Here is a 21,154-nt window from a genome sequence, read left to right on the forward strand (position 1 = left end):
TTAGCGATTGCTCAGAACGTGTGGCTAGAGTAACCACATCTCATGGTGGCGCCTCTTCCTTTATTGTTAATTGTTTGAGAGTTTCATGCATTTATCTATGTTTGGGTAAAGTCTTCCCCCCATTTCCCTCATCTCCAACTCCTCTTCTCCCGTCCCCACTATTCCTTACAATTTCATGGTTTTTCGTTTGTTATTTTGGCCTTTTGTTTTGTTTTTGCTTTGATTGGTTATTGTTGGTGTTGAATCCAGTTTGTCCAGTTAGTGCTGCCAGTATGTGCTGTGTATAGGCTTAGTGGGGCATGGGTAACCTCTCAGCTGCTGCATCCCTGCAGAAAACTGACTCCCCTTTCCTAGTAGCACCAATTGCCAATAGTTCCTCGGTAGGGGTGGGACTTCACGGCCACCTTCCCACTCCCCACTGGGATTGTGCCTGGCTTCATCTTGCACAGGTCTTGTGCAGGCTGTCCCAACAGTTGTGAGTTCACACAAGCACCTTCTCTGTTGCGTTTCCACTTTGGTTCTCCCGATCTTTTTGCCCCTCTTCTCTGATGTTCCCAGAGCCCTGGGAGGAGGTGAGAAGATACAGATGTCCATCTAGGGTCAAGTCTATGCAGTCTCTCATTCTCTGAACTTTGACTGATTTCAGATCTTTGTTCATTGTGACACCTGTTCTGTATTTAACTGCAGCTTCTGCACAGTTCTGGTCTGAGTGGTCTGAAATGATTCCTGAAACCTATACCTAGGCTAAGTGATGGGCATATCATTACAAGTAAGACTATCCAGAGTTGACTGAAAACACTGTTTTGACCCAAAAAAAGAACAAATTAGAGTAGAAATATTTCTGAATTGTTCCAAACTAATACAAATTAAAATAAATGTAATTTCTTCTCTAATAGTGATAACAAATACTTAGCCACATTCATACATGTTATAGAGTATGCTTGTTAATAAAGCATATGTCTATACAAATCTATCTCTATGTCTATATAAATAAAATTGCTATTTCAGCAATCTCATTAATTTTTACCATCAGTGAGATTCTCGCTGTCTTACCTCGTAGTTTCGGCAGCTTCTATCCTTCAAGACTGCTGCTCTTTCTTTAAACTGGCATTCTGCACTCTCCACATCTGGAGTCAGAGGACCTTCTTACAATCGCTCAGCTGATAGCAGAGGGGCATGTCCGACTCCACACTGGAAGCCACCTCTGCACTGGAGTCTCAGACAAGGCACACATCCGACCGAGTAGCAAATACTTCTTGTGCATTTGTCAGGCTGATGGACGATTGGGGTGAGCCTGTTTGTGGTAATAATCTTTGTTCTAGCAAGTTTGATTTGGTATCTAGTGAGCTGAAAGCTGAAGATTACTGCTCTGTGCGTGTGTGCATGTGTGTGTGTATTACGTACATTTCTCTGTACGCATGTGTGTGTTGTGTACATCTGTGTTTGTGCATGGAGAAGCCTTCAACACTGGGTGTCCTCTATGGTCACTCTCTAGCTTGCTTGTTTGCAATGGGAAGTTTCACAGCATCTGGAGTTGATTAGCTTGCTGTTGCTGGTTTGCACAGTGAGATCCATGGCTCCCCTTACCTCTGCCTTCCATATGCTCTGATTGTGAGACTCTCATGCCTTGCTTTTACGTGGTGCAGAGGATCTGATCTCAGGTACTCATGCTTGCATGTAGGCAGATGTTTATCAATGGAACCGCTGCCTGCTCTGTTCTTACACTGCTTATTTTAGATACACATTCTCTTGACTTTATTAGCAGCGAGATAGGCACTACCCCCTCCCTTTAAAAATTTTTTCCTCTAAATTAATGAAAATACTGACCAGAGTTCTTAGGTTATTTTAGCTCTTTGAGTTTTATCAGTGATATCCATAATCTGTCTCATTTCTTTAGTGTTGGCTAGTATTCATACAGGCTGTTACCCTCCATACTTAAAAAAGATAAAATAGTTGTTTCCACATGAATATCCATAGCCCTGCTTTGCTCTGGCACAATTGTTTCTGTGCTCTGAACACATCATTTGGCTACTGATATCAGTCAGCAATCTCCTCATCTTGCGGTTGAAGTCTTGGAAGTCTTCCGACAAAGACATTCTTTATTCCTCTGTGAAGGTTTACTTGGAGATAGTCTCGCTGGGTGTGTCACTGGTTAGTCAGTCTGTAGCTCCCCTCTTTGGAGCCATCCCAAGTTTCTGCTCTGTCCCCACTGGCCATGCCTTGGTGAACACATGACTCGCTTCACCGAGAAGCTTCTCACCGTGTCATCGGGTCATTTCCCCACCCCCTCTTTGCTTGCTGCTCGGAAAGAGCGGTGCTCTGAGAGGACCTGCTTGCAGTTATAGTTCCTCTGTGATTATCTTAGTGCCTAACGCATCCAGTCTTGAGAGATTCATTCAATAGAATAAGAAAACAGTCATATCAATACTGTTCTTCCCAGTGGGAGGGTCAAGTAATTTTTAATATAGTAGACAACATAGGGGATGATGTCACTTGTCATGGATGTTTATAAAACACCATTATATAGAGTCAAGGACTTGTACATAAAGGCCAGGAACTGGGAATCCCTGAGATTTCTGTCCAGTGTGACAGAGGAGGGCCACAGGCTTTGGTGGGACGGAAAAGGCAGTTTTCCTGTAGCTGTCTCTGGTCTTGAATTTCCTAAGGAGGAGAAATGGCTCACGTATGACTCCACAAGCCTACATTACCTACTGGCGCGAATCCATTGTTTACAGCTTTTAGAAATTTAAAAAGTAAAGAACATCAGCTTTATAGTCTCCAATATTACCGCCCAGCCCAGCCAGCAATATGTAAATAGTAGTGCAGGGTAAGAGTTCATAAAGATAATTAACTTTTCAACTGCTTTCTCCTTTTGGGTGTGTTTTAAGCTTGGCATCGATATGTCTTCTTTTTAAACATTGCTGGTCCATTTTATCAATGATCTGACATCTGTGTATGTGAAATGTCATTAAGAAGAGTGTGTCAGGCTGAAGATCTACTTGGCACGTGCTACAGCTTACATTTTCCATAGCAACCATTCCCTATAGACTCCTTCCAAGCGGTTGCATTTTTCTCTTTTAATATTTTGGCCTCAGCTTTGAGGGTAGAAAGCACAGTACTGTTATTTTGAGAGTAAGTCTGGTAGTGTTTTCTTACTCTCACTGTAAATCTCTAAGAATAGAACATGCAACATTTTAGTCTCGGGGCCTCTGACACATAAATGACAAGGACTGTATATTAAAGAAGCAAGGGAGTAATGTATGTGTTAAATGTCTCTGTCTACTCACTTGATATTAAAGTCCGTCAGCAAGAAGCTGTGGAAGTAAGTTTAATATAATGGGCAGTCTCAAGTGTCAACTGCATTGACTTAAATTGTAGAAGTGTAAAAATTCTGAGGTGAGTGTGAAAATTAGGTGCGATCTCATGGATGAAGTTGCAAGATTTAAAACTTAATGCTGTGATGAGCAGCTTTCTATAGAGGCTGACCCAGGTCCATTCATTTGCGGTTTAGACTTTTTGTTGTTCTGACAAGTCCTGAGAAAAACAGCTGAAAGGCAACAGTTGCCTCTCCCGACTCACTGCTTCAGGGGATCCCATCCATGCTTGACTTGCTGGCCTGTGGTCAGCGACAGTGTCGTAGCCCTAAGAGGGAAGAGCTGCTCAGTTCGTGGTGGTGGCCAGAGTGCTACGGAGTAGAAGGAGCGGGGACAAGACACATAGGTCAGATCTGCTTGCAATTAGACACGTCTTCTACCTTTTCTCATTTCTTGATAATGCCATCAGATTATGAATTCATAGAGGGGTTAATCCATTGATCAGATCAAAGCCCTCAGGACTGTAATTGCTACTCTGTATAGCTCATAAGCAGGTCAGCAAATCCAAAGCATGTACCTGTAAGGAAATTATTTCCCATTCAAATCATAATTTACAAAATCTAACCAGACTTTTCCAATATTTGTAACTTTTCAACATGCACATGGAATATTATAAACAGGCACAAATAGGAAGAATTCTATTAATAAAATTTATTGAAATTGCCGGTCCTAATATTAGAACACATGGCAGAAGTGACGAAGGACAACACTCAGCACTTTAAAAATGGCTAGCTTTAAAAAATATGCATAGTAAATGAATAAAATAAAAGTTCTGCAATATATTCTCCTGTTTAAGACTTCATGTTAAAAGAACTGAAAGAAAATGGGGCCGGGGGATGAACCAGTCGGCTTTTGGTGTTTGAATAAACAGTTGGCTATGTGTCACTCAAAAGGCTTACTATACCTTAGGACACACCCTGTAGAAAACTGGTAAAAAAGAGTACTGAAAGGAAGCATTTGGAATCTTTTGAAGTACTTTAAAATTCTAAGCTTTGCAAGGAAAGAAAAATACAAACAAAAAGGATGTCAAAGATAATCTGCAGTTTTAACGCAGGGATAAACCACACAGCTTAAAAATTTCAGTAAACAGAGGAGCCAGGAATCTAACCAAATTCTTAGCAAATGAGAAAACATTATTGGTAAACAATAAAACCCCTCTACCTTTGTTTGTAAGAACTAATTAGACTGACATATGACCCTTTGTTGTTGGTTGTTGTCATTGTTGAAAGAAGTAAGTAACTTGCAATCTTTTTAAACTGCCGGGTCTTGCAGGCACAGCTCAGTGGAGAAGCATGTCTTTAAACCTGAGTGCACAGTGCCCTGGATCCAAGCACTAGCTCCCCTAAGAGCAAGAGGATGTCTGCATTGTGGCACCAAGTGCTATGATCTGAAAATGAACACTCAAATACATATAAACTGATATAAATCTCAGAAAAACAATCCAGTGGCTATGTGCTATTTTATGAATATGACGCATCTATGACTTAGATAATATTTCCCAGCATTTCTTCTCTTGGGAGTCTGACTATAGGTAGAGGAAGAGAAACATTTTACAGCCTTCTTGTCATGGAAAATATTAAGAACAAATACCTGAAACATTGCTTAAAAATTGCTCTTATTTTTCTTCTCAAATCAGGCCGGTCTTGAACTTGCTATGTAGCTGAGAATGACTTTTAACTTCTGTTTCTCTTGCCTTCACTTCTAGGGTGCTGGGATTACAGGCATGCACCACCATGCCTAGAGAATACAGTGCTTAGCACGGAGCCCAGGGTGTCATGCATACTAGGCAAGAGTGTTATCAGCGAGCCACCGCCCCACTCTGATTAATATCTTTAATCTCCTAAAAGCTTGAGGCACTGTGGAAGATTACAAAACAGCTGACATGCAGAGGCAGAAAGTGTCTGTGGTGTTGAAAGTGTGAGGGAACCAAGAGGTAGGTTCAGGGATGCTGGCGAGAATGCGAACTGATTCGTGCTGCCGAATTCCTTTCCTGGTGTTTATTAGAGATTAACACGAATGCTTTCAGTTTTGGAAATAGAAGGAAGGTGAAAGGAGGCTAAAGAAATATGCATGCTGCCATTTTTGTGGTGCCAAAAATTGGGGAGCACCTAATCACATGTATAAGGGAACGGTATCATAGTATCATATAGGGTAGTTCCATTGCCTTACAAATCCCATGCTCTGCACCATCAGCCTTCTCTTCCATAGATTCTTTTCATAGTTTTATCTTTTCCTGAATGTTATATAATGCATTATGTCTATGATGTAATAGTAATACAATATTCCTATAATGTATTATATAACATAATAATGCATATTATTATTATGTAGGATATAATAAAACATGGCTGATTTCAGTTAATAATATTAGTTTAAATTGGCTTCATATCTTCTGTGACTTGGTAGCTCATTTAATTTCTGGACCAAATGATATTTCAGTTTTATAGGTGAGCCAGTTTATTTATCCCAATTTACCTAATGTGAGAGGACATTATGATGTTTAAGTTGTAATTGTGAATAAGACTTCCATAAATGTCCATGGGCAAGTGCCTGTGTGGCCATATATTTTTCAACTTATTTGGTGAACACTGAGGACTATTACTGCTGGCTAATATGGTAAGGATATGTTTAATTCCATAAGGACCTAGCACACTGTTTTCCAAAGTGTCGCAGGGCTTCCTGCTCCTACCAGTGATGAATGCACATTCCTGTTGCTCCATGTTCTTGCCAACATTTGGTGTTGTCGGAGTTATAGATTTTGGCCTTTCTTAGAGGTTGTAGGCAGGTGGCATTAGCGATTTGTTCCAGTTTGCGTTTCCCTATTGACATTGTCATGTGGAGTTTTATCTCATAGCATATTATCTGTGTAGCTTATTCGGTGGGGCGGCAGCTCTTAAAGTCTTTGTTTCCTTTTTAAAACAGTGTTTTGCTTTGTTTTTAAGCTTGATGAGTTTTGAGAATTCTTTGAGTAACCATCAATCAGGTATGCCTTGTGAATATATATATATATATATATATATATATATATATATATTCATTCTCTCATTCTATACTTTGTCTTTTCACTCTCTTGGCAGCATCTTTTGGGTAACCAACATTTTTAATTTTAATGAAATCTAACACATCAATTGCCTCTTACACGGCTTGTGCCTTTGATATATCATATCTAATATATCATACTGGATCCAAGGTTGCCTAGATTTTCTTTTCTCTTTTCTTGTAGGAGTAAAAGGTTTGTGATCCTTGAGTTTTCTCTGTAATGTCTCTGTCTCAATACTTGCTGTCCATCTTGATTGGATAGAGGAAATTTCCTGCTGTTTGGTCCATTAGTCTGTAGTTACTGGAATTGCTCAGAATGAGAAGAATCTGTGGTCAGCCCCCCACCCCCCCCACCCCACCAGGTTTTGCTTCATGCGCTTTAAAAACTTTGAAATTAAAGTGTGACACCACTTTTCCCTGTTCCTTCCCTCCTCCACCCACTCCTAGGCACATTTGCTCTCTCTCAAATTCATGTCCTCTTTTTCTTTAATTGTTGTTATTTATATTCTTAACTATTCCTAAATAGATAAATATAACCTACCAGAGGAACAGGAAGTCCGCTGTGAGATCGCATCTCCTAGAAATGTCAGGAAAGCTACACCCATGAAATCTCAACAACATGCTGCCTAAACAAGACGTAAACAAGGACGACACTAATGGACAGACTAACATACGAAGGGAAATCTCGGGGCCTCAAGCATTGACAAGGGACGGCAATTAAGGAATGTCGAGAGCATGAGGAATAATGTTCCCAGGGAGGAGCCCCCCGACCCCCATTGGTTAGCACAAGATGGTGACCCCTGAAAACATATACACACAAGTCACATTGTATAACCGTTTCCTGCACTCTGGCATGTTTTCAGGTGTACTGATGAGCCTCAGTAAAGAGCCATTGTAGGAAAACGACAACAGTCACACTGGTGTGGACTCCCTGTTCTGCCGCAGGGGTATCCGTCTCAGCGTCTGCTGTCGAGTTTTTATTTAATCACTTATGCTTGGAAACACGAGCACAGTAATGAATTTTTATACCAAAAGCTTTTACTCTTCAATTTGAAATGACTAATACTGGTGATCTTACCCATGAAAATATGTTCACTGTCTATTTAATGCGCTCTCTATTTTAAAATATGAATGCAGACAGAAACCGTTGACCTACAATCTTGACATCTGAAGATAACCAGTCTGGCTGACTGGATCTGGCAGTTCGCTCTCTGGATCAACACTGACAATTAGGAGAAAAACGATAAAATTTCATTCCTCTGGAACAGAAAATATAGACAAGTGGTATTGGTTAAAAAATTAGTACATTTGATTGACAGTAAAGCATTTTTTTTCTAAATTTACTGCCTTAAAGAAGTTAGAAATTCTGAGAATTTTACACAACCCCCCCCCCAAAAAAAATTCAAGGTGGATTTCAGGGCTTTGCTCCAAGAAGTTAAACTTCTCTGCTTGTTCTGTGCCTGAGCCTTGCCCAGGGCTTTCTTTTGTAAGCATGCAGTGTCCAACGAGCAGAGCTCCTACTTATAATAAAAGTAAACAAATAAATAAATACCCTGTAGTTAATAATCAATGAAAAGATATTTATAGCTTTGGTTTGCTAGGAAGGTGTGTCATTCCTTCTGTGCCTTTTTCACAAACTGCGGAATGGAGACGTTGCTCAGTGGATGGCTGCTCATCTTGTATGCTTCTGAGTTCGGTCTTTGCACTGCACAATCCAGGTGGGCTGCCAAGTCAGGGGATCGGAAGTGCAAGGTCACCCCTGGGTGCGCGTAAGCCAGTTACATGGAACACTGTCTCAAGATAAACCTAACAATTAAACAATTAAACTTAATTATAAAACTTGGATAGTGTGAAGGTACACATTTACAAAATGCCTTAGCAGGTAACAGAAATGTGCCCGAGCAGATGACTAATAAGATCACCCCTAGGTCACCAAGCTCTTGGAGTGTATCCGCATAGTCTCCTGTGTATGCCTTCCCATTGGTTTTTGGAAACCTTTGGAGACAGGAGGTAAATAGGTATTGCTGAATTTTGAATGTTTTACTGGAGAGTTCTCAGACAAAGGGGAGAAGTGAAGTTTGCTGTTTAGAGCTATTATTATTATTATTTTTAATTTTGTAGGTTAGCCCACAGTAGAATGTCAGACTTGGGCTCTTCTTAGAAATGTTCACGCCCGAGCCATGTTGAGCTTTATAGATGGCTTTCCCTGAGGGTCGCACCTGAGTTGCAAAGTCAGACTATCTCCGCTGATAGGAAAAGGTCTATGAACGGAGCTGATGCTCTAAGCACACAGATCCACTCAGCTCTTTTGTAGAGGATAGACAACATCGTTGCTGGAAAGGGAAGAAGAAGGGAGAGTAGACACCTTGAATAGAGCATTTGTCCATTTGGACTACAATAACAACTACCAGTCAACGGGCAGCTTGTATATAGGAGGATGTTAGTTCTGACCCTAGGAAGTTCACGACGAAGATGGGTGCAGGTTGGGTGTCCGGTAAGGGCCATTGTTCATTGTACCTTCTTAGTGTAATCTTCTCACCACAACTTCCTACAGGGGAAGGGCAAGGCCTGTTGACTGAGGGCACTAATCCCATTCAGGAGGGGCAGAGTCATGAGACTGTCACCTCTCAAAGGGCCCTGCCCTTTAATACCATAACTGGGGAGGTCAACATTTGAACATGCTAGTTAGGAGGTTCACAAGCATTCAGAAGAAGCTGAGGAAAAGGTTATTGAGGTCACTGTGAGAGTACCCTGAGTTATTTTGTGTTCTAGTTTTAATCTTACCAAGAGAACAAACCTCTGCTGGGCTAAGTAAGCAATAGCCAGGTTTGTTCCCTCATGCAAGGGAAGGCTTGAGAGGGATAAAGAGATAATTCTACTCCGGGCTGGAGGGATGGAACACAGGGTCGCAGGCCAAGAACAGAGGGCATGGGAGCATCTGGAAGTTTATCCCGTAATCTGACTCTTGCTTCAGAGCCAGTGACCTGAAGTCAGTGTCCCTTTAGAGAGTCTACAAGTGAAATTCAAGAACACTTAACTGTGCAAAGCATGTCTATTTGTAAAAGTGAGTGTTTCCATACAGGGTACTTAAATTTCCTTTAACTCGAGACCCTGCCTGAGGTCCATGAAGTGTGCTTAAATTTTATCTAACTATTTTTAGATCTCACATAACGTTTTCTTATCCTTGTAAAAAATATTCTAAAAGTGCTTCCTTAAGAATCATAAGTTCATAACTCATCAAATGATTTGCATGCTCAGTGATTGTCAGAACGGTGTGTGCATTTCCTCCATAGCCTGGTGCTTAGAACACTAGGTGTTATGATGGATGAAGTCAAACTGTATTTCCCTCTAGTGTCTCGGATCTCCTGAAGGCTGAGTGTGCTCTCTCCAGAGAGCTGTTTTATTCCTTGTGGTGGTTTCCTTGTTTGCACATGTGTAAGAAGGTTGAGGTGTGAAAAGGAAGACTAATTCGTTGTGTAGACGTTGCTTCTAAGTAATGTCTGTGGCCATATTTGCCAAGATGGGAGGAGTCTGTTCACCCACCAGAAGGTATCTGTCTGTCTGTGCTGCTTCCTTACTTACTGTTTTATTATTCATTCTGGAAACTGCCTAGAAAATGCTCTTGAAATTATGATACTATATTACAAAAGTCATACGTCATGTCCCTGGGTAAACAGAGTGACCTTGTCAGAGTCATAGTGACTCAGTGGGTGGGCCAGGAGTTTATGACCCTACCCTCTGTCAGGACACCTGTGCTCAGGTGTCCTGAGAGGTTATATGTTACTCCTGCTTATATTAGCTTCTAAGTTATAGCAGTGAAAGAATGTATTCTCTGAAGAATATTACTCTAAAATACCACTGCCAAGATAGTGGTGAATACCTATAAATGACTTCTTGATTGGCTAGGTCAGAATTATGTTGTTCTTAAGCAATGCCTCACTTATGAGTTCTTCTATGCATTGCTGGGGAGCCAGGTGTAATAGCTACGTAGAAATGCCACAACTATAGAAGCGTTCAGTCAGGAGGGAAAAACTAGAGGGATTAATTTACAGCTGCCATTTGTTAGTAATCTGCCTAATCATTTTCTCCATTCCCTGTTGGTGATTGAGGGAAAAACGATGTGGAGAGAGAAGGGAAAAGGCTTTTTTAAATGACTTGCGACGTCCAATTCAGAAATGAGGACTCGTGGAGACACAGTTGAGGGGATAACATACATCTGGGGGCCTGGGGCTGGAGTGCAGCTTGGTGGTAATATACTGGCTTAGCCCACATGAGGCCCCGAATTCCATTCTCAGCCATGCATCCTCAAAGCCAAGGAGATGGCTGTTATTATGTGTGGTTAAGTTGTCTAAAGACCTTTGTGTGAATAAACTGCAAAAACAGAAAAGCAACTTTTGTTTGCCAGGCTAAATCTTCCTAAGCCAATGTTTTATAATTTTGAATGTTGCCGAACAACATTCTGAAGGCTATTAGATGGAGATGCTTTTGTCTCCTTTTCCTATTCCGAGCAAATGCAAATGTATATAGAGATCTCTGGAATGAGGAAGGAGTGACATTCCACAGGACGCTCTCCCACACCCACAACCAGTGCCCGTTGCAGAGGAGAGACCAGCGAGCTAGATGATTTATTTCCTCCTCTTGTTTTGCTTTCCTGTCGGACCTCCTTACAGAATAAAGAATTGCTTATTTGGGTGATGGAATTGTTAAACAACAACAACAAAATAAATCCACTATTTCAAGACACTGCTTTGTGACAGTGATTAATGATTAATTACCCACGCTCACATTAATGGGAATACACTGAGTATTAAGTTACTATGTGGTGAGACTCTATCAGCGAAGAAAATGAATGAATCCATGCCAACCACAATTTAGCCGCAGAATAGCCCTTTAGTGCGGGTGTCAACGATGAGTTGCTTTCCTTGGGCTTTGGTGTGTAGAGGCGCAGATATCTTTGCCATGTGTGTCATATTAACTGGAAGACACTCAGTATCAGATCCCAGGGTAATTCAGAGGAGTTCTGGTACATTTAATTTTCACCCAGTCATTCTGCTCTGGTAATCAGTCATGGGCGTGAACGTGTTACCAGTAAGAAATAGTCAATTATTTGGATGAGTTCCTCTGCACCCTTTACACGTGAAACAATGTGGGTAGAAACAAGGAACCAGATGAGAAAACAAAAAACATCCCATTAAGAATTATTATAGGGAAAAGTGTTCCTAGGGCCAAGTGAAGGGAATTCTGATGGTACTCTTACTGTGTGATGAAACGGAACCAGATTGAGCCTTTCTTTATTGCTTGTGAAACTATTTTTAAAGACACGGGCTTTTGGATATAGAGGTCTGATTGATCCCGGGTTCAGAGTTCTTCGTTTTGAGTTTAAAAACTGAATTTAATTGTTTTTTGTCTTCTGATGGGCCGCTGGCTTGGAACAGCCACATAGTTCTGGGATTGGAACTATCTACTCAAAATTTTTGAGACGATTTCAATGAGTACTAAAATCACCTTGGCGTTTTTGTAACTGCATGTGTTATTTGTTTATTTACTTTCAGTTTGATTAATAAGCTCAGACCCGGCATCATTAAGAAGATCAATAGACTGTCTACACCAATTGCAGGTTTGGTAAGTAACACATTACCTTCAAAACTAGGTTTCTTCAGCTTCATTTTATTTTTAACCAACAAATAACGATTGTGCATATCTTCGTGTGTTATGTCCCTCTGATATAGTATAATGTGCTATATATTTCAAAATGCTTAGAAGAGAGGACATTGAATGTTCTCACTTTAAAACTGTTTTTGTCTTTGAAGTATAAGAAAGTGGTCACAGTAGGTCCCTTCATCTGTAATTACTGTCACTTTAAAAAGAGTGACAACCTAAAAAAAAATAGAAAAATAAAAAAAAAAAAGAGTGACAACCTCCTTTTGTCTTTCAGCCCTTCCTTTCTGGCCAGAGGCTTTCATTTTAATTTGTTTTTGTTTGGATTATGATGCTTCAAGGTCTGGCTGTCCCTTTTCTGGCCTTCTTTCTTCCACAAGTTGCATGTGAGTTGCTCCGTTCTTCCTACAGCTCTACCGTGCGTGCACGTGCCATTTTCTTGTCCGCCACAGCAGCTCCTCAGAGTGTCAGGCTTTCCCTGGTCGGTGCGTTTCTGCGGCTGCAGGCTTGTGTATTATGCTCACTTAGGTCCTAAGAATATCTGCAGAATAGTCAAGGCCCTCTAGCCTTCCTGTTGATGGATGTGTCTCTGCCTTCTTCTGTGTCAGGGTCACATCGTTTCTAAAGAAGCACCAGAGATTCCCAGATGCCCCCCACCTTCATTATGATTCTCCTTTTAGTGGTGCTGGAAATAGAAGCAAGGCCCATAAGTCTTCTAGCCAAACACCATATCACAGCTTTATTCCCCGCCCTCCTGTCTTCAAATGGAAGATTTCTTCTAAGTATTAAGAAATACTACACACTCTCGCCATGTGGTTATTTAGATTTTCAAGACACCGTGGACACCAATGATAACATGAATCGATGCCTTTGGAAAAAATATATAATGAAACAAAATTGATGAAGAACTTTCCAGATTTAATAAGCCTTACCTGTCAATACTGGTGGGATGGAGAGATGGTCCAGCAGTTAAGGGCACAGGGTAAGGGTTAAAGGTTCTCAGTTCAGCTCCCAGTGCCCAAATCAGGTGGCTCACAATCACCTGTAACTCCAGCTCTAAGGGATCTGACACCTTCATCTGAACCCAGAGGGCGCTGATACTCTGGTACATATGCTCCTGTCACATAATTAGATTACAAGTCATAAAAATTAATCTTTAAATAAAATTACTATACTGGTGACAGAAGTCAGTTAAAAAGATCTCAGAAAGCACTGCATAATTAATAATTGGAATCTAAAACCTAACTGATAATCTATGGATTATTCAATGCTCTTCTAATATTCTATTTGCAAGACTTCTTTCTGGGCTTCCATGAGTTTACAGCTATGACAAATGACCAGGGGAGCCACAGACAGCCATGCCCCAGCTTCTAGGTTTGCAGGAGCATCAAAATCTCATCAGAACCTGACAGGACTGAGTTTGGCCAAGGATTTATTATTGGAAAATAACTGTCTGGGAGAGAAGGAATGAAGTGTTGAGGTTTCTTTGAAATTTAGAAGGCATATAAAGTTCTTAGAGCCACTGGTTCCAGTACTGACTGCTTCTAATCAAACTGCATGTATTCTAGACCTGTCATGAACAGGTAGCTGACCTGTAATTTTTACTGGTCTTAAATTTGGGTAAGTAAAATGCCTATTACACACACACACACACACACACACACAATTTCCTATTCTTCTAGTTATTCAAAAAATAACATTAAAGGAATGTGTCCCTGAAGTCTTTCCAGGAGGAAACATTCAGTCTTATAAAATAAATAAGCTTTATATGAAAATGACTTATTAAACAACCTGTACAAAAATAAATGTTTGAATTGTATTGAGTTACACTATCTTTCCCAGTGGCCTGAGTTATTCTTAGATAGTTTAATTTTTTGATTTTGAACTTTCATTTCTTGGATCAGTTACCTGCATTTTAAATGAAATTAGTCTTTGATCTCAAATATGCCCCCGAGAATCTGGAATGCTTGAATTGTGCTGTTTGTTGCTGTTGGCTACTGTTGGCTTTATTCAACTTTATGATTGTATGATTAGAAGTAAGCACAAACGTATTTTATTTTTAAGCCCCAAACCCTCTCCAGGCATTTCTATTTCAAGCATCAGAAATTCTCTCCAGTCTGAATTTTATCTTTAGAAGCTAAAATGAAATGCATTTCCGGTATATTAAATAGAAGGCTTTTCTAAGCACTGTGCAGCGAGCATTTCCATGGGGTATGGGTGTGTAAGAAAGACTTTAGCTGCAGAGTGGGCTAAGCCCAATTGGTTTGAAGTGAGCATCACGCCTCGTTTGCCTGCTGATGCTTGTCACAATGGCTCTAACAAAATTTGTGACTCCAGCATCCACCTGGAGAGGGGTTGGTATGAGGACTGAGGGATAACGAGGAGTTTGATGTTCAAGTCTTCAATGCATGCATGCATATATGTGTGTGTGTGTGTGCGTGCGCACACGCGCTTGAGAGAGAGTTTCTCTGCCTCTGTCCATCCCCGCTCTCTCTCTCACACAGAAACAGAGAGAGACAGGAGAGAGAGAGAAGAGACGAGAGACGCACAGAGGGAAATAGGAGAGACAGACAGATATAAAGACACACAGAGACAGAAAGAGACAGAGAGACACACAGAGGTCATCATCAGGTGTCTTCCTTAGAAGCTCTTCACTTGGACTTCACCAACTTTCCTTAGGATGCCTTTCTCAGTAGTGAAGCCTCCAAGCCAAGTCAGGTGAAGATAGTTTATTTTGATGCTCTATCAGCTGCCTCTTGAGGTAAGCCAGTGTACACCCATAAACATGCCAGCTCAGCTTCCTTCTTCATTTTTGTGCCGTTCCCAGCACAATCTTTCTTTGGCATCTCTTATCTGAGATTCAAAAGAGGATTCTGAATGTACCAGGCCCTTTTTCTCTTTCTGCTTACCAGCAAGCCTGAGAAAGAGTTCTTGGAGAAGGTAGCTGTTTGGGTAAATGGGATTGCCCATGAGCGTTGGCTTCTTTTGAATCATTCAGAGCCTGGAAGGTTAAAGTGGGTGGGTGCTTAAGTAAGGGGAGATGCACCAAAGATGTTGAATCCTGAAAGAGCTTCTGTATGGAAACGTGATCTGAGTGGTTAGGAAGCTTCCTGGACTTTCCTCCATGGCTCCTTCCTAAAGATTTTTAGCTATGCGAGTTGTGCATTGTGTTTTAAAAACAAAAGCAAAGGATTGAGAAAATCATGGAGTAGGTTCTGAGATATGGTACGTGGCTAGAGAGATTTATATTACATGATTTTCTTGAAACATTGATGTAATTCTTTTCTCTAGAAGGTCAGAGAATGTGTTCTCTCTTGTATGTTCTAGTGATAAGGTTTCTCTCTCTTTCTCTCTCTCTCTCTCTCTCTCTCTCTCTCTCTCTCTCTGTCTCTCTCTCTCTGTCTCTCTCTCTCTCTGTCTCTCTGTGTGTGTGTATTCCATGGTTTGGTGTGTACTTCAGGGACAATTTGTACTAGTTGGTTCTCTCCTACTATGTAGGTCTCAGGGATCAAACTCAGGTTACCAGGCTTGAGGACAATGCCATTTCTTACCGAGACATCTCATGGTCCTTGATCATCTGGTTTCATAAACAATTATATTCTTCCTATTTCTTCTCTGCTTGCTATTCATCTCAAAATTGGGTTTGAAAAACCACCAACTAACCCAACAGTTAGTTTATATCTTCTAAAAAGTTATCTAGTGCTAAGTGTGGCTATGTTCAACATACTGAAACACAAAACTAACAATATAGGAATAAAAAAAATGTCCAACAACAAAATAAAACCCCAAGGAACAGGCAAGATATCCCGGTAGTGAAAAGAGTTATTGAAGCAGAATAATGTTTACCATGGGATACGTTGGCCTTTGTGAAATACAATATGAGGGAAAACAGCAAGGAAGGTAGTAACCTTAAACCCTTCAGCCATCTTGGACACCTGACAGTGTACTTGGATTTAAGTAAAGCAAGGTTTCTTACCCCAGCACTGCCGTTTACACCCTGAGCCCTGTGGATGCAGGGGCAGATAATTCTGTATTGAGCACTCTACCCTAGGTGTTGTTGATTCTATAGAGGCCTAAGCAGCCTCTGGGACTCACTAAAGGACAAAAGTGCTTCCCTTTTCTGTCATTTCTGATCACTAAATGAGTCTTCTGACATTGCCAGTGTCCTCTGTGGGATAAAACCACCCCTGGTTGAGAGCCACTGAGCTGGAGAATCAAGGCAGCCTGCGCCAGGCCTTGCTATAGGGATCCGTTGGCTGACTGCCCACACAAACTCACCTCACATTTTCATTTCAGTTATGATGTTTCTGTGAAACGTGGTGGTCCAGAAAATGTGCTTAGATTCATTTACTTGGCCATCAGTGGGCTTCCTGGAAAAAGTCTTGGTGTGTTCACATTTGTATGGAAATCAGGACTGGATAGAACTTGCTTGATGTAAAGAATTACTTTTGTTTTTGCCTGGCATGTGGTTCAGACCTCTAACCCCAGCACTCTTGAAGTTGAGACAGGAGGATAATGAATTCAGTCAGGGTCTGCTTAGGCTCCACAGTGAGTGGGAGGCTAGCCTCAGCTATCTAGCAGATAGTGAATGTGAGGCTAGCCTCAGCTATCTAGCAGATAGTGTCTTAACAGAAAATAAAGTTAACTCTGAGGGGTAGAACTTGTGTGGTGGGACACACAAGCCACGAAGGCAGATTCCTCATTGGAATGCAGGAAACCCAGGGGATGAGACGAACATCCCGGCTGGCTTATGCTACTGCCCATGTTAACTTCTTCTGCCTTCGTGATGGACACTGCAGAACTGAATCAGGCCTGGGTCATTCTGACTGCTGTGTTCTGGGTGGGTAGTAGTTAGTGTGTGCTTGTGTGGCATTGTCCACTCTCCCTCCGCTGTCCTGGGTGTCAGCAGGATGATGTGACTGAGTGGAGTCTGGTTCTGCGTCAGCGTGTTCCTTCCCAGAAGCTGTGAAAAGTTGACTTGGGGACCGGCTGTCAGGCTGACGTCACACTGCCTTGCTATTGTGATGTGGACTGTCTCCGTGAACTACCACCCCACCCTTGTTTCCCCCTTTCAAGGAAAGTGAACTTTGTAGGCAATGGTGCTCTTCTTCTGTTTCCACAACAAAATCCAAAAGTGGTAGACCTCAAGGGCATATTTTTTAGGGGAAAAAAAAAGCCCCCGATTTTGTTTTTTCTTTTCTCTTTTCTAGAATGGAATAATTTAAGAAGTATAAATCTAATGAGCCAAAGGAAACTAATGCTCCTGACCACAGCCCACTTGTCCAAACAGCTGCCTTCTTAAGGAACTCATTCTCTGGCTAACCGCTGACCTGCGTGGGCCTCCGAGGAATTATCTCTTTAGTAATAATTAACAGATGCGCTTGCGGGCACGTTCGGGTGTTTAAGAATAGAAAACTCTGGAACTGGAGGCATAACTTTCTGCTTCCCTGGCATATCTAAGGTCCTGAGCTCCCTGTGTTCTTTGACAAACCCAATAAACAGTCAAAACCAAACCAGTCCACCCAACAGAATACTGGAAATGCGTAGATACTTAAGACCTCTATAGCGAGATAAAAGAGCCATGTAGACTGCGTGACTTAGTCTTCTTGCGAGACCCTAACAGTGAAAGCAGGGGCTGTCTCTGACTCTTGTTGCTTGTTTTGGGGATCTGTTCCTTCTTGGATTGCCTCATGCAGCCTTAATAGAAGAGGAAGGTACCCAGTCTTACTGCATATACCGTGGCTGGCTGATAAACATGGGAGGTCCACCTGCCCATATCTGAAGAGAAACAGAGGAGGAGTGGATGGGTGGGGGAGGTGGAGAAAGGAACTGGGGTGAGTGGAGGGAGGGGACACTTTGGCTGGAATGTCAAAAAAGCAAATCAAACCAAAATTAAGGGGAATTTTTAGCTGTGTAGGTTAGAGAGACCTGAACTCTCTTGTGGAGAGTTTTTGCTGATCTTGTAGCTGACTCTGAGGAGATTTTCTACTTCAGATCACTGGGTAGGCTTTCCCTGAGTGAGTTCTCTTTGATTTATGCATCCTTGTTTGTTTGATTGCTCAGCCAATCAGACTAGCTGATTCTGACAGCTGTATTCCCCATCTTCAGAGGGATGGAAGTCAACCTCTATAAACTCGGAAAGGTGTGGCCTCTGCCACAATGGGCCAGCGAGCCCCTCCCTTGGTGAGCTGTCTACTCATGTTTAATTCCCCTTTTATTGTTGGGATTTTCATTTCACCACATTTGATAATTAGTGATGTTCCTGGACTTCCATGAGTTTTCATGCTCTTTACATTTTATTTCTTGCAAATCACCACCTTGGATCAATTTTATATCTACTACATCAGACCTTGATGTTCCACTGAGTTCAAAGATAAATCTTTTTCTTTCTCTCCCCATTTCCAAATACGGACACTAAGTATTAGAAGGTATTAATAAACTTGATTAAAATAGTTTTTTGTTATTATTATTATTATTTTGGCTTTTTGAGACAGGGCTTCTTTGTATGGTTCTGACTCTTCTTGAACTCGCTTTGTAGACTAGGCTGACCTCAAACTCAGAGATCTACCTGTCTCTGCCTCCCCAGTGCTGGGATCAAAGGTGTGGGCCACCACTGCCTGGCAAATTGCTTCATTATTAAACTACATTGCAGCAATGTCCCACTAAGGGACCACAAGCTACATTTATAAGTTGTTTAACTTTAACTTAAATGCTAAAGTGGCTCTATTTTTAGTCTCATTCAAAAAAGATTGGTATTTATTTTCTTTTGAAACAGTCTCATGATGTAGCCCAGGCTAGCCTCAACTGCCCAGTCCTCTAGCCTTAGCCTCTCATGTACTGAGATTCATTGTTTCTTCATAAACCAAGTGCCACTAACAGAAACTCTGAGTACTACATCTATGTAGTAAAGAGTAAACAGTATTGTAGAATTAATATTATTGTATTGCTTACTTATATAAGAATTTACTGAGTCAAAGTTAAGCATCTACTGAAAATAAGATGACATTAAAAATCAAAAATGTTTCCCATGGCTTTATGCTTATTTATTTTGGTAATGTATGTTTCCCTGGGGTTTCTGTGGTTCACCATCTATATTTTGAAACAATCCCAATAGTCCCAGGGTTATCTGTGGATTAGACACAGCTATGTTTGTTAGTCATCTTGTTGGCAAGAAGTGTTAGCAGGAGATGCTGGAGTGCCTAAACACTTCCATATCGGTGGCATATGAAGAAGGCAGTGGTGGCCGTGCCATTTACAAAACTCTCAGGAGACTTCAAGCCTTCTTATCGCCTCTCTTCTCTCTTCCTTTCAATAAAAAATGAGTGTCGTCAGGACTGTGAACTTAAAACTTATTATCAACTTCGAGTTGTTTTATTTTTAGGTGCATGTGGGGGTATACACGCTCCGGCGCATATGTGGAGGTCGGAAGACAGCTGCGGAGCTGGTTGCCACTGTCCACCTTTATTTGGGCGCTAGGGATTGAACTCAGTTGCCAGGCTTGCAGGACCGGCACCTTCACCCTCTGAGTCATCCCCCTGGTCCCCCGAGTTGTTGCTGATACCCAGCGGATGATGTATTGCAGTAAAGCCGGAAACTCCTGTTTTATTTCCAGACACGATCTCTTAATCATGGTGCTGGCACAAGTTCAGGAGTGCTTTCCTGTAGCTCCCGAACCTGCTCTTTTTTTTTTTTTTGTCTGAGATCAACGTTTATATGCCAAGTTTCTGCCTCGAGGGCAACTTCTTTTTTCTTTTCTAACATTAATGAATTAGGATTGCTGAAGCAACACTATCACTTGCAGAGCTAAAATCATTAATCCAAAAAAAAAATGGATTCAGTATTTGAGTAGGATTATCTCATGGTTTCTCATTCTGATTTAAGGTCATTTTTGTTAGATAGAAATTGCCAATTGAGGAGCAAATGAAGTTGATAAGAAACAGAATGGAAGGTTTGAAACTAGTGTGGGGCACTGGTTCCTTGATAAGTCTCAGGAAGGCCCTCCCTTCCTGGAAACACTTTATTGAAGGTCTACCATGAGGTCAGGCCGCTTTCTCACACTTGGGACAAGGCTACAAAGAAGGCAGAGAAAGTTCTTCTCTCCGGGAGCTGACATTCCTTTCAGTGAGGTGAGAGCCCAACCGGGGTCCTGTAAATGAATACCTTTGATGGGTGCCCGTAATTCCAGGGAGAAAATATAATAGTGCCTTTGTTGTATATGGGGAAAGTAGTGTGAGTGGATAAGCGATGGCTCTGACGAGGGGCCTGAACGAAGCGGCTGTCAGGAGTGAGCTTTGGAAGGTTGGAGCCAGTGGGCATTTTCCAGAAGTAAGGAAGAGAGTAGGGTCTGACTGGGGTAGTGAGTGGTGGGGAAGCCGGACTGGAGGAAGTCTCACGGATTCTGGTGTATAAAGTGTAGTTAGGAGTCCAGGAGATATTCTGGGAGAATGTAATTTGTTGTTCTAAGACTAGCGGCTGCTGTGGTTGTGGGTAGACATTATCTGTGAGTATTCACAAGAAGCAGTGTGGTGCGTGTTTTAAGAGCGTGGATCATATGGGGTGTGTTATAGCTGAAGAAATCTGCTAAAGCGTGTTCAGTGCTGCTGCTCGAAGAGTAGACTATTTCAGCGAGAGTGGGGTTCATTTTCTGTATCAGCCGGACTGTGATACGGATGCCCAGATTGTCGGTCGACTGTGATGCTGGGCATTGTTTGTGACTGTGTGTTCAGATGATATTAACATTTGAATCTGTTGAGTAGATTAGGGGAAGCAGTTATGGGTGGGCCTTATTCATCAGTGAGCTAAAGGTCCACCCTGGAGAAGGCAGCTGAGCTTCCTAGTGAGAGGGAGCTCTTCAGCCTGCTCAAGCAGTCCTGTGGGTTTTCCTCCCTTTGACTTGAACTGAAGGACCAGTTGTTCTTGCCTGTCCAGCCAGCTGTCTCAAAGACTGCTGATCACAGACATCCATCAGCTTTCCTGTTCTTCAGGTCTTCAGGCTTTGGGATGGCACCAAGCCTTCAACTCTTCTGGATCTCCAGCTTGGGACATTTTGGGCTCCATATTATGTCTTATGATAAGGCCACGCT

At 41.7% G+C, this 21,154-nt stretch overlaps 1 protein-coding gene across 15 annotated transcripts in view; it reads left to right on the top strand.

Moving 5' to 3' along the window:
• Lmo7 (LIM domain 7) overlaps nucleotides 1-21,154 on the top strand; it is a 190,906-nt gene that overhangs the window by 59,567 nt on the left and 110,185 nt on the right. For 14 of the 15 annotated variants that reach the window (XM_075950051.1, XM_075950029.1, XM_075950028.1 and 11 more), the window contains exon 3: nucleotides 11,966-12,035. In XM_075950051.1, coding sequence (XP_075806166.1) covers nucleotides 11,966-12,035 — 70 coding nt within the window. Of the gene's footprint in view, nucleotides 1-11,965; nucleotides 12,036-20,138; nucleotides 20,198-21,154 lie in introns of those variants that run through there. The other variant, XM_075950039.1, reaches the window with a different exon arrangement.

This window comes from Microtus pennsylvanicus, chromosome 15 (assembly GCF_037038515.1).
Source record: "Microtus pennsylvanicus isolate mMicPen1 chromosome 15, mMicPen1.hap1, whole genome shotgun sequence".
Lineage (NCBI taxonomy): Eukaryota > Metazoa > Chordata > Mammalia > Rodentia > Cricetidae > Microtus > Microtus pennsylvanicus.